Genomic DNA, 14479 nt, shown 5'->3' on the forward strand with positions numbered 1-14479 from the left:
AATAACGCAATAACTGGCAGACCGGACATTGTCAATTTATAGTGATAATTACTTTTCAAAATCGTTATTCACGCACGTGCAGCGGTACTGTTCTTTCGATGTTTGTAGTTCTGGCGTTACAACTCATACATTGATCATGACCGTTTGGATCGTTTGCGGTGTGGAACGCAAAGCCAATAGCCAGAGGCGCAGCCCACGGGAAAAGTAGTTAGTGTCAATGTCATACGATGGGCAGTCGAGTAACAACAACAAAAACTCGTGAATGAAACTCCACCGACTGCCGCAGGGACCGATGGGGTTTGGAAGAAAAAGTGTTCGTCATTGCTTAGCGCTTGCTGGTTGATTGTAGGCCATCGAAATTTATCTCGTCGGTTGCAAGTGCATGATAGACAGACAGGGAGAGAGAGCCCCACTGGATGGGACTTCAAGTGGTATCACAATGCGACACAATCGATGCACGCAAGCCGCACGCGATACGTTCGTTTGGCGTAGGAAAGCATGTGAGAGTCCACGTCAGAATGTCGGCGTAAGGGAAAGAATGGCTGTTATCTCGGTTGAGCTCTGCTCGTCGCTCGGAGGCGTTTTCCGACACCACTTGGCGGCGGGTATTTACGGGAGAGTGTGCGCCATGCAGTAAATTATCATGATAATTACATTATAACCTATCTGATACAACATTATTTCAACTCTCGCTTAGCTAGCTAGCGTAACAATAGAGTTGACGTATAGCAGATGACATTGATCAACATTTGACGACATCATCGTTTTCATTAAATTGAAGGTCCGAATAATTCTAGATGCGACAAGTGAAAACAGGTTCTAAAGGTATATTCCTAAAAATATGGGATCTAATTGTTCTTTCTTTGAGCTCTCAATTAGACCGATTAGACCTATGGTATTCTCATTCAGTCAATAACAGAGCTTGGATTGAGTATGGGATTATTTCTGTTGTACAACGGATCATTTTTGAAAAAAATACAAGAAAGGATGATAACCCATAGAAATAACATCCGCAGTTCTTTTTTCTTGAATAGCAAAACGCTCGCTCGCACATTTGGTTGAATTGAAGTCTTCAACCTTACAAGGAGTGTGTCGAAAAGTAGTTCTACCATTCTCATTTGATTTTAGTTGATGAAAGAATAAGGACTATTTGACTTTTAGATTCTCGCTATAACTTCCCTAGAGAAACTAATCGGTGACTGATGATTGTTTTCAACAATCTTGTGTACGATTCAGAGATAAATTCCTTTATTATATGGTTTTCTTTGAAGAAATAGAATACTTCTGGGCATTTTGCACACCTTTGACGTAGAGCTTCGACCAACATCAATATATAAGGGTAAAATGAAAAATTAAACGCTGAATAACGTTATGATAGTTCGAAATAACGAAAGATTTCGAACTATCATAACTCGACAATTTCTTGACGGTACGCGAATATGTTTGCATAAATTAATTGGAAACATTTCTACGCATCTATCGTAATGAAAGTATTTTTTATTTCGATAAATATTTGAAGAATAATAAATCTAAAAGGAGTGACTAGAGTAACAGCGGGATATATTTAAATACTAGTAGACCCGGCGAACCTCATCCCGCCCACAATAGATATTTTAATCCAAATAATTTCAAACACTCACGTTTCCTCCCGAAGTCTATTTTCTGGCGCGATCAAAAATAGAGAACACCAGTTAAATTTCAATAAATAATTGAATGAAACACTTTTCGAATGCAATCAGATTCAATATTTTCCCATTAATTTTAATAATTATTCAAATTCGTTAATCCGTTCTCTATTTAAATCGTGATGAACGGACACCAAATTATTTCTATTTATATAGATATCAATACCATTGCGAAAACGAACGTAGCTATCCACCGTGCATATCATTCCATTTCGTTCCAGTGGCATAAGACAAATAAGCCAACGAAGCCATTACAAGCTAGTGGGCAGAAAACAATCTTCTCTAATGCTGGTGTCACATGCAACGGTTTTGCTCGATACAAAGGAAGGCTTAAGGTAATATTATATTATCAGGCACGTAGCGTAACCGGCACGGCACGTTTCATGCAAGACAAATATTATTGCGTGTGTTTCAAATGTGTATGCATATATATAGCGGAACGGCTCCGGGCATACACAGCACCAAGCAAACCATTTGTCATGACAATTGTCATGCGAAAATGAGAAAACGGCCTTTAAGGTGAAGGTGGAAGCTAGCCACAAATGGCTGCTACAATGGCGCTCATTTCTTTCATCTCCCTTCCTTACCCCTCGCCCGAAAATCAATAATTTTGCGGAACAGTGTGAAGAAAATGATCGTTTTTGCACACTTCCCATCAAGTAATATTAACCAAACTCTAATCGATTACTCACATGATATTAAATTTTCATCTGCCGTCGCACTGTATAGTGAAAATATTCTGATAAGTGAATTGATCTATTTACGTACAATAATCAACACAAACGAAACAAATTGCTCATCTCTCACAAACACTATTACCTCATTTTTACACGTGGTTTTACCTATACTACTACAATGGCTTCCTTCCACCTTCACCTTAAAGGAACGAAATATACAATGGTATGTTGCTGTATAGTGTTAGATGCACACAAAAAAGATGTGTTAAGTGTATTGGCGATAAGGACACAAATTTCGACATATGGTCAGATCACAGAGATGTTTGTATCAATAAAATAAAAGTGTTTCATCAATATTGCACCTATCACACGGGAAACTTCTGTATTACTCGGGAATTAATCAAGCAAATAAAACCAAATTAGGTATATGGAGGTTTTAGGGTGAAATAAATAATTCTATGGTGGTTATATACTCCTCCTCCCTCTCTTAGGGGGAGCTGCCATACAAATGAAACACAAATTTCGGCATTACTCCAGAATTTATCAAACAAATGCAACCAAATTAGGCATATGGAGGTTTTAGGGTGCAATAAATAATTCTATGGTGGTTAGATACTATTAGATTATAATAATACTATTAGATTATAATATATTATAATAATATATTATATTATAATATATTATAATAAGATTATAATAACTATTAGATTATAATAATAATCTAATTGGCTTTCCACATGGATGCAGCAGTGACCCAGTTTTACGGAACGGACCCCTTAACCCGACACAAGATTCCGAAGTTGCAGTATTCCCACCGACTAACGAGTGCCGTCCAAGTACTCGACCAGGAAGTACTACCTGTGTACCTGGAAGTGGTAGAGAATCTAGAGGAGCTGCAATTTATCGTTTATTGTGGAACTGTAGCTGTTGTACGGACGTTAGGAATGCGCACCTTTCACCAAGACGATAGACAGAACCGCGTACTCTCCAAAAAACCGAAACCTGCTTGGATGAGACGCCTGGAAGGTCGTATCCAAACGCTCCGAGTAAAAATCGGTCGACTAACGCAGTACAAGAGGGGAAGTCGATCGCGAAAGCTGATTCGTGGAGTTGCTGAAATTGTGAAGCCGGCAGAGCTCTCTGATCTTAATGAAAACCGCATCATTGAGATCCTCGACACCCATGTACAACGGTTGAGTGCTCTATCAAAAAGGTTAAGACGTTATACGGAATGTACGAAAAGGCATGCGGATAATCGTATGTTCAGTATGAACGAAAGGGAGTTCTACAGCCGCATCAAAAAGAAACGCAATAATTACGATGGTGGTCTTCCTGAGATTGACGAAGTTACCCAGTTTTGGTCAGGCTTATGGGAGAACCCTATTCAACACCGAAGTAACAGGATGTGGCTGGCAGAAGAAGAGGAATATGGAAACGGACTTGAAGCAATGCCTGCCGTTATGGTAACCGCCCATGATATCAACGAAGCCATTCGATATTCCAGGAATTGGGCTGCGCCAGGACCAGATTTCGTGCACAATTTCTGGTACAAAAAGTTTTCTTCAACTCATGGGCGAATGGCAGAGTGCTTCAATAAGGTATTAGAAAATCCCTAAACAACACCGGAGTTCGTGACCAGGGGAATTACTCATCTGATGCCAAAGGATCAAGACACAGCGAATGCGGCGAAGTACAGGCCAATAACATGTCTAACGAGCCTGTACAAGCTACTTACGTCGGTGATTAATAAAAAGATACAAAACCATTGCGAAGTTAACGAAATATTAACAGAAGAACAGAAAGGCTGTAAACAGAACACGCGGGGCTGCAAAGATCAAGTCGTTATCGATGCAGTCATCGTCGGACAAGCAAGCCGAAACAGAAGGAACCTGAGTATGGCGTACATTGACTATAAAAAAGCATACGACTCAGTACCGCATACGTACCTGATAAAGGTACTAAAAATGTACAAGATACATGATGGCGTCATCAGGTTTATGGAACACGCAATGGTAAACTGGAGCACCTCGCTTAGTATCACCGACGGAACAACTATGTTGAGATCCAGAACTCTCAATATTCGCAGGGGAATATTCCAAGGTGACACATTCAGTCCTTTGTGGTTTTGCCTTGCGATGAACCCCTTGAGCAGAGCACTCAACCGAAGCAGCCATGGCTACCATATCAACAGAACAACGACAATAAACCATACCTTCTATATGGACGACTTGAAACTGTTTGCGGAATCAACAGAAGCGCTACATAGTCTTCTACAGTGTGTTAGCGACTTTAGTTCCGATGTGCGGATGGAACTCGGAATCGAAAAGTGTAAGGCAGTACAGCTCCACCGTGGACGATTGGTGGAGACTGAAGGATTCCGCATTAACGAGAGTGAAGTGATTCAAGATTTGGTGGAAGGCGAATCCTATAAGTACCTGGGATTTCTGCAATTGAAAGGGATTTGTCACACAAAAATCAAGAAGGAACTCCATGAACAATTCTTGATCAGAATCAACCAGGTTTTGAAAACAAACCTCTGCGGCGGCAAAAAAATCAAAGCCGTCAATACGTTTGCCGTTCCTTTACTCACGTACAGTTTCGGGGTGCTGAAGTGGACGAAAACCGATTTAGAAACAATAGAAAGAGCAATGAGAGTGACGTTCACAAAGCACCGTATGCACCATCCAAAGTCGTCCATAGAAAGATTCACCTTGCCACGTGTTGAAGGAGGAAGAGGTGTCACTGACATTAGAGCGCTTTGCAGTTCCCAGATCCAGCAGTTGCGGAGTTACTTCGTGGAAAGTCAGACCCGTCACGATATCTATCGCGCTGTCTGTGAAGCGGACCGTGGATTCAGTGCCCTGCATCTGGCGCAGGAGCAGTACGAACTTAGCTGCAATTTGCAGACCATAGAAGAAAAAACAACATCATGGAAGCAAAAGGAACTTCATGGGACACACCCCCATCGTTTAGAGCAAGCGCATATCGACAAAGTATTATCGAACACGTGGCTGGTGCGAGGTGAACTCTTTTCTGAAACAGAAGGGTTTATGGTAGCCATCCAGGACCGGATAATAGCGACCAAAAACTACCGGAAGTACATCTTGCACGAAAACGTTGTTGACTGTTGCAGAAAGTGCAATAAAGTAGGAGAGACGATAGAACACGTCATAGCCGGCTGTGGAGCGCTAGCCGAATCAGCTTATCTCAATCGTCACAACTCGGTTGCCAAGATTGTTCATCAACAGCTAGCATCAAAACGCAACTTGGTAAATCAGTTGGTACCCTATTACAAGTATATTCCGGATCCGGTTTTGGAAAATAGCTGCTACAAGTTGTACTGGGATCGCGAGATTATTACGGATGTCCGAATACCAGCTAATCGCCCTGATATTGTGGTCTACGATAAAAATAAGAAAGAAGTGCTGATAATAGACATTGCAGTACCGTTAGACCACAATCTACAATCTACGTTTGCTGCCAAGATAACCAAGTATCACGACTTGGCAGAAGAACTAAAACAAATGTGGCATTTGAAAGGCATCCGTATTATACCAGTAGTGATCTCTGCTACTGGTTTAGTTCCACACTCTCTCACGCAGTCATTGGAGGAGCTGCAAGTAACAGAGCAGCTTGCGGTTATGCAGAAAGCGGTGATTCTTGGAACGTGTAACATAGTGCGACGGTTCCTGAATCACCATAATTAGAACACGATGATTGTGCAGACACTATTATAAAGAGAAAAAAAGAAAAAAAAAAAAAAAGATACCACAGAGCCTAATCCCCCTTTGGCATTTAAGAAGCCCGGGGGTAGGTGAATATTCCAGCTCAATGCTGAGAAGTGCCATAACTCTATATAATAATATAATTTATAATAATTCCAAAACACGATATGCTCGTGAGTGAACATTGGATCATTGAGAAGAAAAATTAAAGATAACCTTTGGCTCTCAGTTTTATTATTTGATGATAGAAAATTAGTATTTGAATATAGAAAATATATACAGGTCGGACTCGATTATATGTATATGATTCGATTATATACAATTTTAGACTCAATTATATACAGTTTGAAAAAAAATATTTTTTTTACATTTCAAATATGACTTATTTCAAGACAAAATGTAACCTCTCAACGTTAAGGTGAAATTTGAGTGGCTATTAAATGTACAACGGGGTAAAAATCGTGATTTTTGAAAATTTTGCTTGAGTTTTCTCCAGGAATTGTTAATATCGAAACTAAGAAAGATAGAAGTTGAGTGTAAAAGAACAAATTGTAGAGCGGTTAGAGAGATTTATTTCAATGGATAGAAATAATCAAGTTTATTCTAAATTTTTAGAATAAAATTAATAATTACACTTTGAAAATTCTTATTTTTAAGTTTTCACTTCCAAAATGTTATTTAAATCCACTAATTTAGATGTTCTACTACTATATCCTGCACTAAATTTTATCATCTTTAAAATAGAAACAACAGAATCGTCTTCCGTAACGTACTTTTTAATGCAGAGCCAGTTTCAGGCAACACACTCCAAAACAAAAAAAAAGTTCCATAACTCTGTCATTGTTGAAATTCGAACGTATGTTTATAAGGATTTTTTCATCAAATATGATCATCTATCACCGCCTGAGAGATTCTGGATATATTTATTTTTTTTCATGTGAGAAAGGTGTTTTCTGATTTTAAGGGTATGAATCAAAAATAAATTCTGCTTTTATATTCAAAAAACGAAAAATATGTGCATAAAAAACGAATAAAAAACATTTTTTTTGACTCGATTATATACAGTATTTGATTACATACTGTTCCGTTCCGTTCTTTGTTTTCAAGAGGGTTTAAACTTTGCTTTTCATTCGCCTCTAATACATACAGTGAAAAAAAATTCGGGGCTGTATATAATCGAGTTCGCCCTGTATATAAGGAGGACTTCTAGTTATTTATCGAGAATTAAACAAGGTCAGCATTATCTTGGGCTTCGAACGACGCACATTCTAATAGAAGTTTTATCTTATATTTATTCATTCTCATAATCTCACTCGAATTCGGTGCGTAAGCACTTTCCATTTCTATATAATCAATCAAGTATGAGTGCGATAGTAAATCGGAATAAAAACCATTGGACTTTTTGAATTTTACTTTTTTTTAAATCCGAACGGCCTATAGTCGTTTATAATTTAAACACATCGGAAGCTGATAATAGCTCCACATGGACATAATTTAAAATCATATTTGAGAGCGAGAGTGAACACTGAGCATCACGATCGAGAAATGAACCACCCGCTCGTTCATCCTGAGTGAACCGATGATGCCGGCCCGCGCCGGAGAGCCCTACCAATCACACTCCGCGTTTACTTGCATAGCTGTGCCGACAGCTGAGCTCTATCGCTACCAGATATCGCCGTCAGTAGTAAGACAACCGTCGCGCTGCGTGCATCATTACGAGGTTCGGTCTCCTCAGTAGACGTATAATATTTTCGTTACGTTGTTGTTATATGTTATATGTTAGTATTATTATTTCATTGTACGGGAAACAAGTGATTGGTTTGCATTCTGAGTGAAATTTGTACTGGTACAAAACCGGGAATGGATTTTCAATGAAACGCGCCGCTAGCTGACAACATTGCATCTGGCAACACCAGTTTTATGGCAGACTCTCGCGGTACGGTTGTTGTACTGTCATCCCGACCTTGTTTGTTTTGAGCCAGAGTTCGCGTATCGCCCAATGCATGAATGTATGTTGGCCGATTGAGGGAGAGAGAGTGAGAAATATATAACATTTTTGGAGTGAATTGGAGCGGAGTATCACTCGCGCAGGGGAGAAAAACAGGAGAAGAGAACGCACCAAAGGAAACGCAAGGATAGCGCCGAGGAAGCAAACGAAAAAAAAAGCAAAAAAAGAAAAATTTTGCTGTACAGAGACGTAGTTCGAGTGTTGTTTAGTGTTTATATAGTTTAATTGAGCAAATTCTAGTGAGACAATAGTTTTCGTCGGATCCGGGAGTTGATCCATCGCATTCATGATGAATAAGCTAGACTACGATGTAGATTGCTTAGAAATAAGGTAATTAAGCCGCCAGCATAAAATTATTGATTATACGAGACTAGCCCTTTAATTTTCTTCTATGTAGTATTTATTTTCCCCACACTTTGCCTTCGATGCCTCCCCCTTTTTCCATTCAACCACACATAAATTTTGTAGCGTTGTGTGTTCTGTGTGCATCATCTTTCCCATTGATTGTAATACTCGAGTGAAACGTTTTTAAGTGCTTTTTCCATCCCCTCACACATTCTAAGGTGTGCATCTGTATCTTTCGATTACTGTACCACCCCCACTTGTGCCATAAAGCCTTTCTTCTGTTACACAAGGAAAGAAAAAGGACAGTGCTCGAATCGGACTGACGTATGTAAAAATACATATATTTATTTCGCAAAAAAACATTGTCAGCTCGTGTGGTGATCGGAATAGACCAGAACAAAACTTTTCAACATTTTCCATTCTTGCACAACGCAAAAAAAAGAATCTCAAATCTCCGATTTACTAATCTCTGCCGCTTTTCTTCGCATACAGTGACGACCTGATAAGCATGGCCGAGGACAATACATTAGGTAAGTTTGGTTCGCTCCAGCGGAATTCGACCAATGCTTAGCTTCCGACTAAAACGAATTTTTTCCCGCCCTCCCGTAGGTGACTTCTCACATATCGACGATGAACTGCAGTTTGTGAAAAATGATGGTAATTCCTTTGTCCCATACATCTATTTCCGCGCGTATGCAACAGTGATCCGGTACGAACGAAATAATCGGAAGAACGCAGTGATATCATATATATTTTTTGTGTTGTTCACGAGAAAATGTTCTTGATACAGTGATAGTGTGACGTTGTGGATGCGATGACTAATGACCACAGTAGAATGAAACGGGGCAAGAGATAAAGTATTTCGAACCAGGCGCACACTCAACCCGTTAGTGGAGCAGGAAAAAAAACGCAAAATAAAACTTCCGATACGTCGAGAGAACAATTACGTTGCCTGCCTGTGTGTGGGACTGTGATGCGTGTGTTTGCACGGTGAAGTAAAAGTGCATGTTAACCGAAAACTGTTTTCTCATTGTTTTCAATCAAAAATAGACTATTTGTACTGGGATTACTGTTGCAATTCGCCTGCTGATGCTGTTGTACCTGTTGCTGACGTCTTCGAAGTGTGCACTGTGGAAGAATGACGAGTGATATACGGTCAAAGTCGGCGGCTGCTGATTTCATTCAGCGCAAGGTGACTTTCACACAACTCTCGGTTTTGCGAAATGCTTACAAAAGTGATTAGATTTTTAATGGGATTTCGCCTTCCCCCAACGCAGCGACAGACGCTTAGCTTTCGTCAACCATAACCAGCCCCCCGTATAGGACTTTGTCGTTTACCTGATCTGTCCGTTTGAAGGCGGCGAGCTTCGGCGTCCGAGCCGGCAATACGACACAACCCGCATGAATTGTGATTAGTTTCAACACTGCCAAGTGCGAGACCCTGCCATGGCGCCACCAGAGTGATTTGAATGGAATGAGCATAAGTGAATTTGTTATTCTCGTGTGCGATACCAATATAATTGCTAGGACTCAGTGTGTTTGTTTTCCATGCGGAGTGATCGAGTAATGATAGCCTAGAAAAGAATTAGCTCCTATGACCGACAAAGTGTGACATGTTGAACCCCGTGTCGGTTCCCGGGGACTGACACTGAATTTTTCGTCCGGTCTGCACCAGTTCCTGCGATCCGGCAGAGCACGTTTGGATCGTGTCGATACTGGGGTCGATAGTCACAAAGTCAGAAAATCTATATATACAGCCATTCCATACCAAACCGATATAGTGGTTCTCATATTTTCGTGAAAAGTGGTAGTTTTGTTCTTGATCGCAAAACATTAGACCCGTATTTTTTAATTTTTCAGTAGGGTGACCATTTCCATTTTAGGGTTGTCCAAAAAATCAATTTTTTTCTCTTTTTCCAAAAATGACTTTTTAAAAAAATTCATAACTTTTGAACTATTAGACCGATTCAGATGATCGACATATCAAATTAAAGCCAATCACCTGGTTTGAAAAAAATACTGCTCCTGCAGGGAATCTGGATTCTGTTCTCGTTTTTATTGATTGCATTCATTTTTTATTTTCATAATCTCGGGACCAAGAGCGCTATACTTTTTTATATTTTCTCTGGAAAGTTGAGGATTTTTCACATAACATATGTCGAAACCAGAGAGACGTTTTTCTTCGTTTTTGAGTTATGATTTTTCAAAGTTAACCGATGGTCCAAAAAATCATTTTTCTCCAAAAACGACTGTTCAAAAATTTATTTCTTTTGAACTACTGGACCGATTCAGATGATCGATATATCAAATTAAAGCCAATTAACTAGCCTTCTTTTTTCTAGTCGCATAAAAATGTTGAACAAAGACTGCAAACATGTTAACTTTGAAAAATCATAACATAAAAACGAAAAATAAATTTTTTTTCGCAAGTTTTACATTTTCCAAAAAAAGACTATCTATTTGGGTTTAATTTTATGTGTCGATCATCTGAATCGGTCCAGTAGATCAAAAGTTATGAATTTTTGTGTTGGAAAAAAGAGGAAAAAAATGATTTTTCGAACCATCGGTTAACTTTGAAAAATCATAACCTCAAAACTACATATGTTATGTGAAAAATCCTCAGCTTTCCAGAAAAAATATAAAAAAATAATAAAAACAATATAAAACGAATACAATCAATAATAACGAGAGCAGGATTTGAATTTTCTGCAGGTATAGGTGATTGGCTTTAATTTGATATATCGATCATCTGTATCGGTCTAGTAGTTCAAAAGTTTTGAATTTAAAAAAAAAGTCGTTTTTGAAAAAAAGGGAAAACTTGATTTTTCGGCCAACCCTGAAATGGAAATGGTCAGCCTAATGAAAAAATTAGAAAATACAAGTCAAATGTTCCGCGATAAAGAACAAAACTACCTCTTTCCACGAAAATCTGAGAACCACTATATCGGTTTGACATGGAATGGCTGTATAGAGATAAACGGCAGGATCAAAAATTCAAGCACCAGAAAAATTTAGAATCTATTTTTTTTTTAATTTGAAAATTTAGCATTACTGTAATATGTGTTTTTAAGTGTTCCTACGTCTTTTCTAGATATGTGTGAAATATTTCAGATTTTTAAAAGTTCTGCGTGGCACAACTTTTTTTTTATTTTCGAAATTTAATTTTTTTATAATTTTGAGATCCAGTACTAGTATAAATGATATTTAATTGTGTACGTATGTATGTTGTACTCACTCACTTGTACTCTAGGCAATGAATACTCCTGTAAAAAATAATTTCCTATGTACAGCAAAAAGTCGACAAAAATCTTTTATTACTCTCTTCTGAGACGATGAATCGTCATCTGGAACTTTTGTACATATATTTAGAAAAAAACTAGCTGATCTGGCAAACATTGTTCTGCCTTATAATATATTTCTAGATAATATTTTTGGTTAGGCGTTGTGTACAAATTACGAAAAGGGGGGGGGGGAGGTGCGTCTAGGATGCGTTACTTACTGTATATTAGAGATAGGAAATTGCGTTACGTAGAGGGGGAGGGGGTCCCCCTCATAAAATTAGTTACAATCATCTGTTTTAAGTCAAATATGCGCCGTTTTGTTCGATGACTTGTTCCCAACGAGATGCCAACTTCATAATACCCCTGTTATAGAAGCTCGCTTCCTTATTGGCAAAAAACTCGGATAGCCAATTTTCACAGGCCTCTTTTGTGGCTAACTTCTGACTACCTAGCTTGTTCGCCATGGACAAAAACAGGTGGTAGTCACTCGGTGCAAGGTCCGGACTATACGGCGGATGCAAAAGAACCTCCCATCCGAGCTCCCGGAGCTTCTGGCGCGTCACCAAAGAAGTGTGTGGCCTGGCGTTGTCCTAATGGAATACAATGCGGCCTCTGTTTATCAAAGATGGCCTCTTCTTCATGAGTGCTACCTTCAAGCGGTCCAGTTGTTGGCAGTACAGGTCCGAATTGAGCGTTTGGCCATAGGGAAGCAGCCCATAATAGATTATTCCTTGACAATCCCACCAAACACACAGCAGAACCTTCCTGGCCGTTAATGAGGGCTTGGCCACCGTCTGAGTCGCTTCAGTGGGCTTCGACCACGACCGTTTGCGCTTCACGTTGTCGTAAGTGACCCACTTTTCATCGCCAGTCACCATCCTCTCCAGAAACGGGTCGATTTTGTTGCGATTCAGCAGCGATTCACATGCGTCGATACGGTCAAAGATGTTTTTTTGCGTCAACGTGTGTGGCACCCATACATCGAGCTTCTTTGTGAATCCAAGCTTCTTCAAATGGTTAATAACGGTTTGATGACTTATCCCCAGCTCTTGACCGATGCTACGGCTGCTACTATGCCGGTCTTTCTCGGCTAATTCAGCGATTTTGTCGCAATTTTCGACGACAGGCCTTCTGGAGCGTGGCGCATCTTCAACGACCTCTACACCAGAACGAAAACGTTGAAACCATCGTTGTGCAGTGGAAATGGGAACTGTATCGGGTCCATAAACTGCACAAATTTTATTGGGAGCTTGAGATGCATTTTTGCCTTTGTCATAGTAGTACTGTAAAATATGTCGGATTTTCTCTTTATTTTGCTCCATATTTGCGAAACTATAACTCACGAACGACTTAACCAAACAAGACACTGTCAAGGACTATATTATAGCGCACAAAAATACCTTTCCAACAAGCTATAGTATGACTCGATACAATGAATACAACTAGAACTACGCGTTTACAACGACACCTCGCGGAAATACCGCAGGACTTTTTTGACAGCCTAATATATATATATATAGATCCTTTGCTTTCCTTACACATTTGAAAATATATTTGACACATTTAACTGCATGGTAACTTGAAGATTAAAAATAAAAAATTTTACAAGAAAAATGCCAAAAAAAATCAATCGCATAGTTCTACAAATACAGGGTGGGCCATTTAAAGTGGAAGCATCTGGCAACCCCATAACTTTTGACAGAGATGTCAGATTAACAAATGTCATACCGCGTTGGAAGCGTCATTTCAGTACAATTTTAACCATGGAACAATATACACCTAAACAACGCGCTGAAATTGTTCAGCTGTACATTCAAAATAACTTCTCAATTGTGTTAACTAAACGTGCGTGGAAAAATAAAAATAAAGTTAAAACATTTGGCATTATATGCCAATTTTATATCGTTTGGTAGTGTTGGTAATGCCAGTCATCTGTCCAGACAACGACCAAGACGTTTCGACGAGAATATTGATGCCGTTCGAGCCAGTGTTGCAGAGACTCCATCGACATCAGGTCGCCATCGTTCGCAAGAGTTAGGCATCTTTTTATTGCCATTTGTTCGTGAAAATGAATTGGACAATTACTGGTTCCAACAGGACGGCGCTACATGCCATACAGCGGCTGCCACGACCAAATTATTGCGCGAAATGTTCCCCGGAAGATTAATATCGAAAAACGGCGATTATGACTGGCCACCGAGATCACCTGATTTGACGCCTCCTGACTTTTTTTATGGGGATATTTAAAATCCAAGGTATACACTGGTAAACCAAGGACCCTGGCTGCGCTGAAAGACAATATCCGACAAGAAATTGCTGCCATATCGGCCGAAACATTGGGAAAAGTGATGGAAAATGCCGAAAAAAGGGCACATTTTGCGGTCAAGTCCAGAGGCGGTCATTTACGAGATATCATAATCAAAAAGTAGTTAGAACAAATCTCCTTGGACCAAAATAAATTAATTTCAAAAAAAAAATTTTAAAATTCCACTTCTTTACTTTGCTATTGCAAAAACAAATCCTTCCACTTTAAATATCCCACCCTGTAGATCAGATGTCGATACGTTTATTCTTACATATTTCAATCCACGAACATAATAAAATCATCAATTTCATGAAAATGAAAAAAATGCAGATGGTGTAAATATGCTCAATCCTCGAAACATTAGGAAAAAAAAACACATACACAAAAAAACAAGTACGCAAGATAGTTTTGTACCGCGCAATGCTCGAAATTTTCTGAAAAAAGTACAATACA

At 39.2% G+C, this 14479-nt stretch overlaps 1 protein-coding gene across 4 annotated transcripts in view; it reads left to right on the forward strand.

Annotated features, from left to right (window-relative positions):
- The first annotated feature begins 7793 nt into the window (after window positions 1-7793).
- LOC129780455 (upstream stimulatory factor 2-like) overlaps window positions 7794-14479 on the forward strand; it is a 69386-nt gene continuing 62700 nt past the window's right edge. Inside the window, exons 1-3 of one of the 4 annotated variants that reach the window (XM_055788753.1) lie at window positions 7794-8425; window positions 8933-8970; window positions 9050-9097. In XM_055788753.1, the coding sequence (XP_055644728.1) occupies window positions 8382-8425; window positions 8933-8970; window positions 9050-9097 (130 nt within the window). In that variant the 5' untranslated portion in view covers window positions 7794-8381. Of the gene's footprint in view, window positions 8426-8656; window positions 8765-8932; window positions 8971-9049; window positions 9098-14479 lie in introns of those variants that run through there. The other 3 variants (XM_055788751.1, XM_055788750.1, XM_055788752.1) reach the window with 3 other exon arrangements.

Source organism: Toxorhynchites rutilus, chromosome 3 (assembly GCF_029784135.1).
Source record: "Toxorhynchites rutilus septentrionalis strain SRP chromosome 3, ASM2978413v1, whole genome shotgun sequence".
Lineage (NCBI taxonomy): Eukaryota > Metazoa > Arthropoda > Insecta > Diptera > Culicidae > Toxorhynchites > Toxorhynchites rutilus.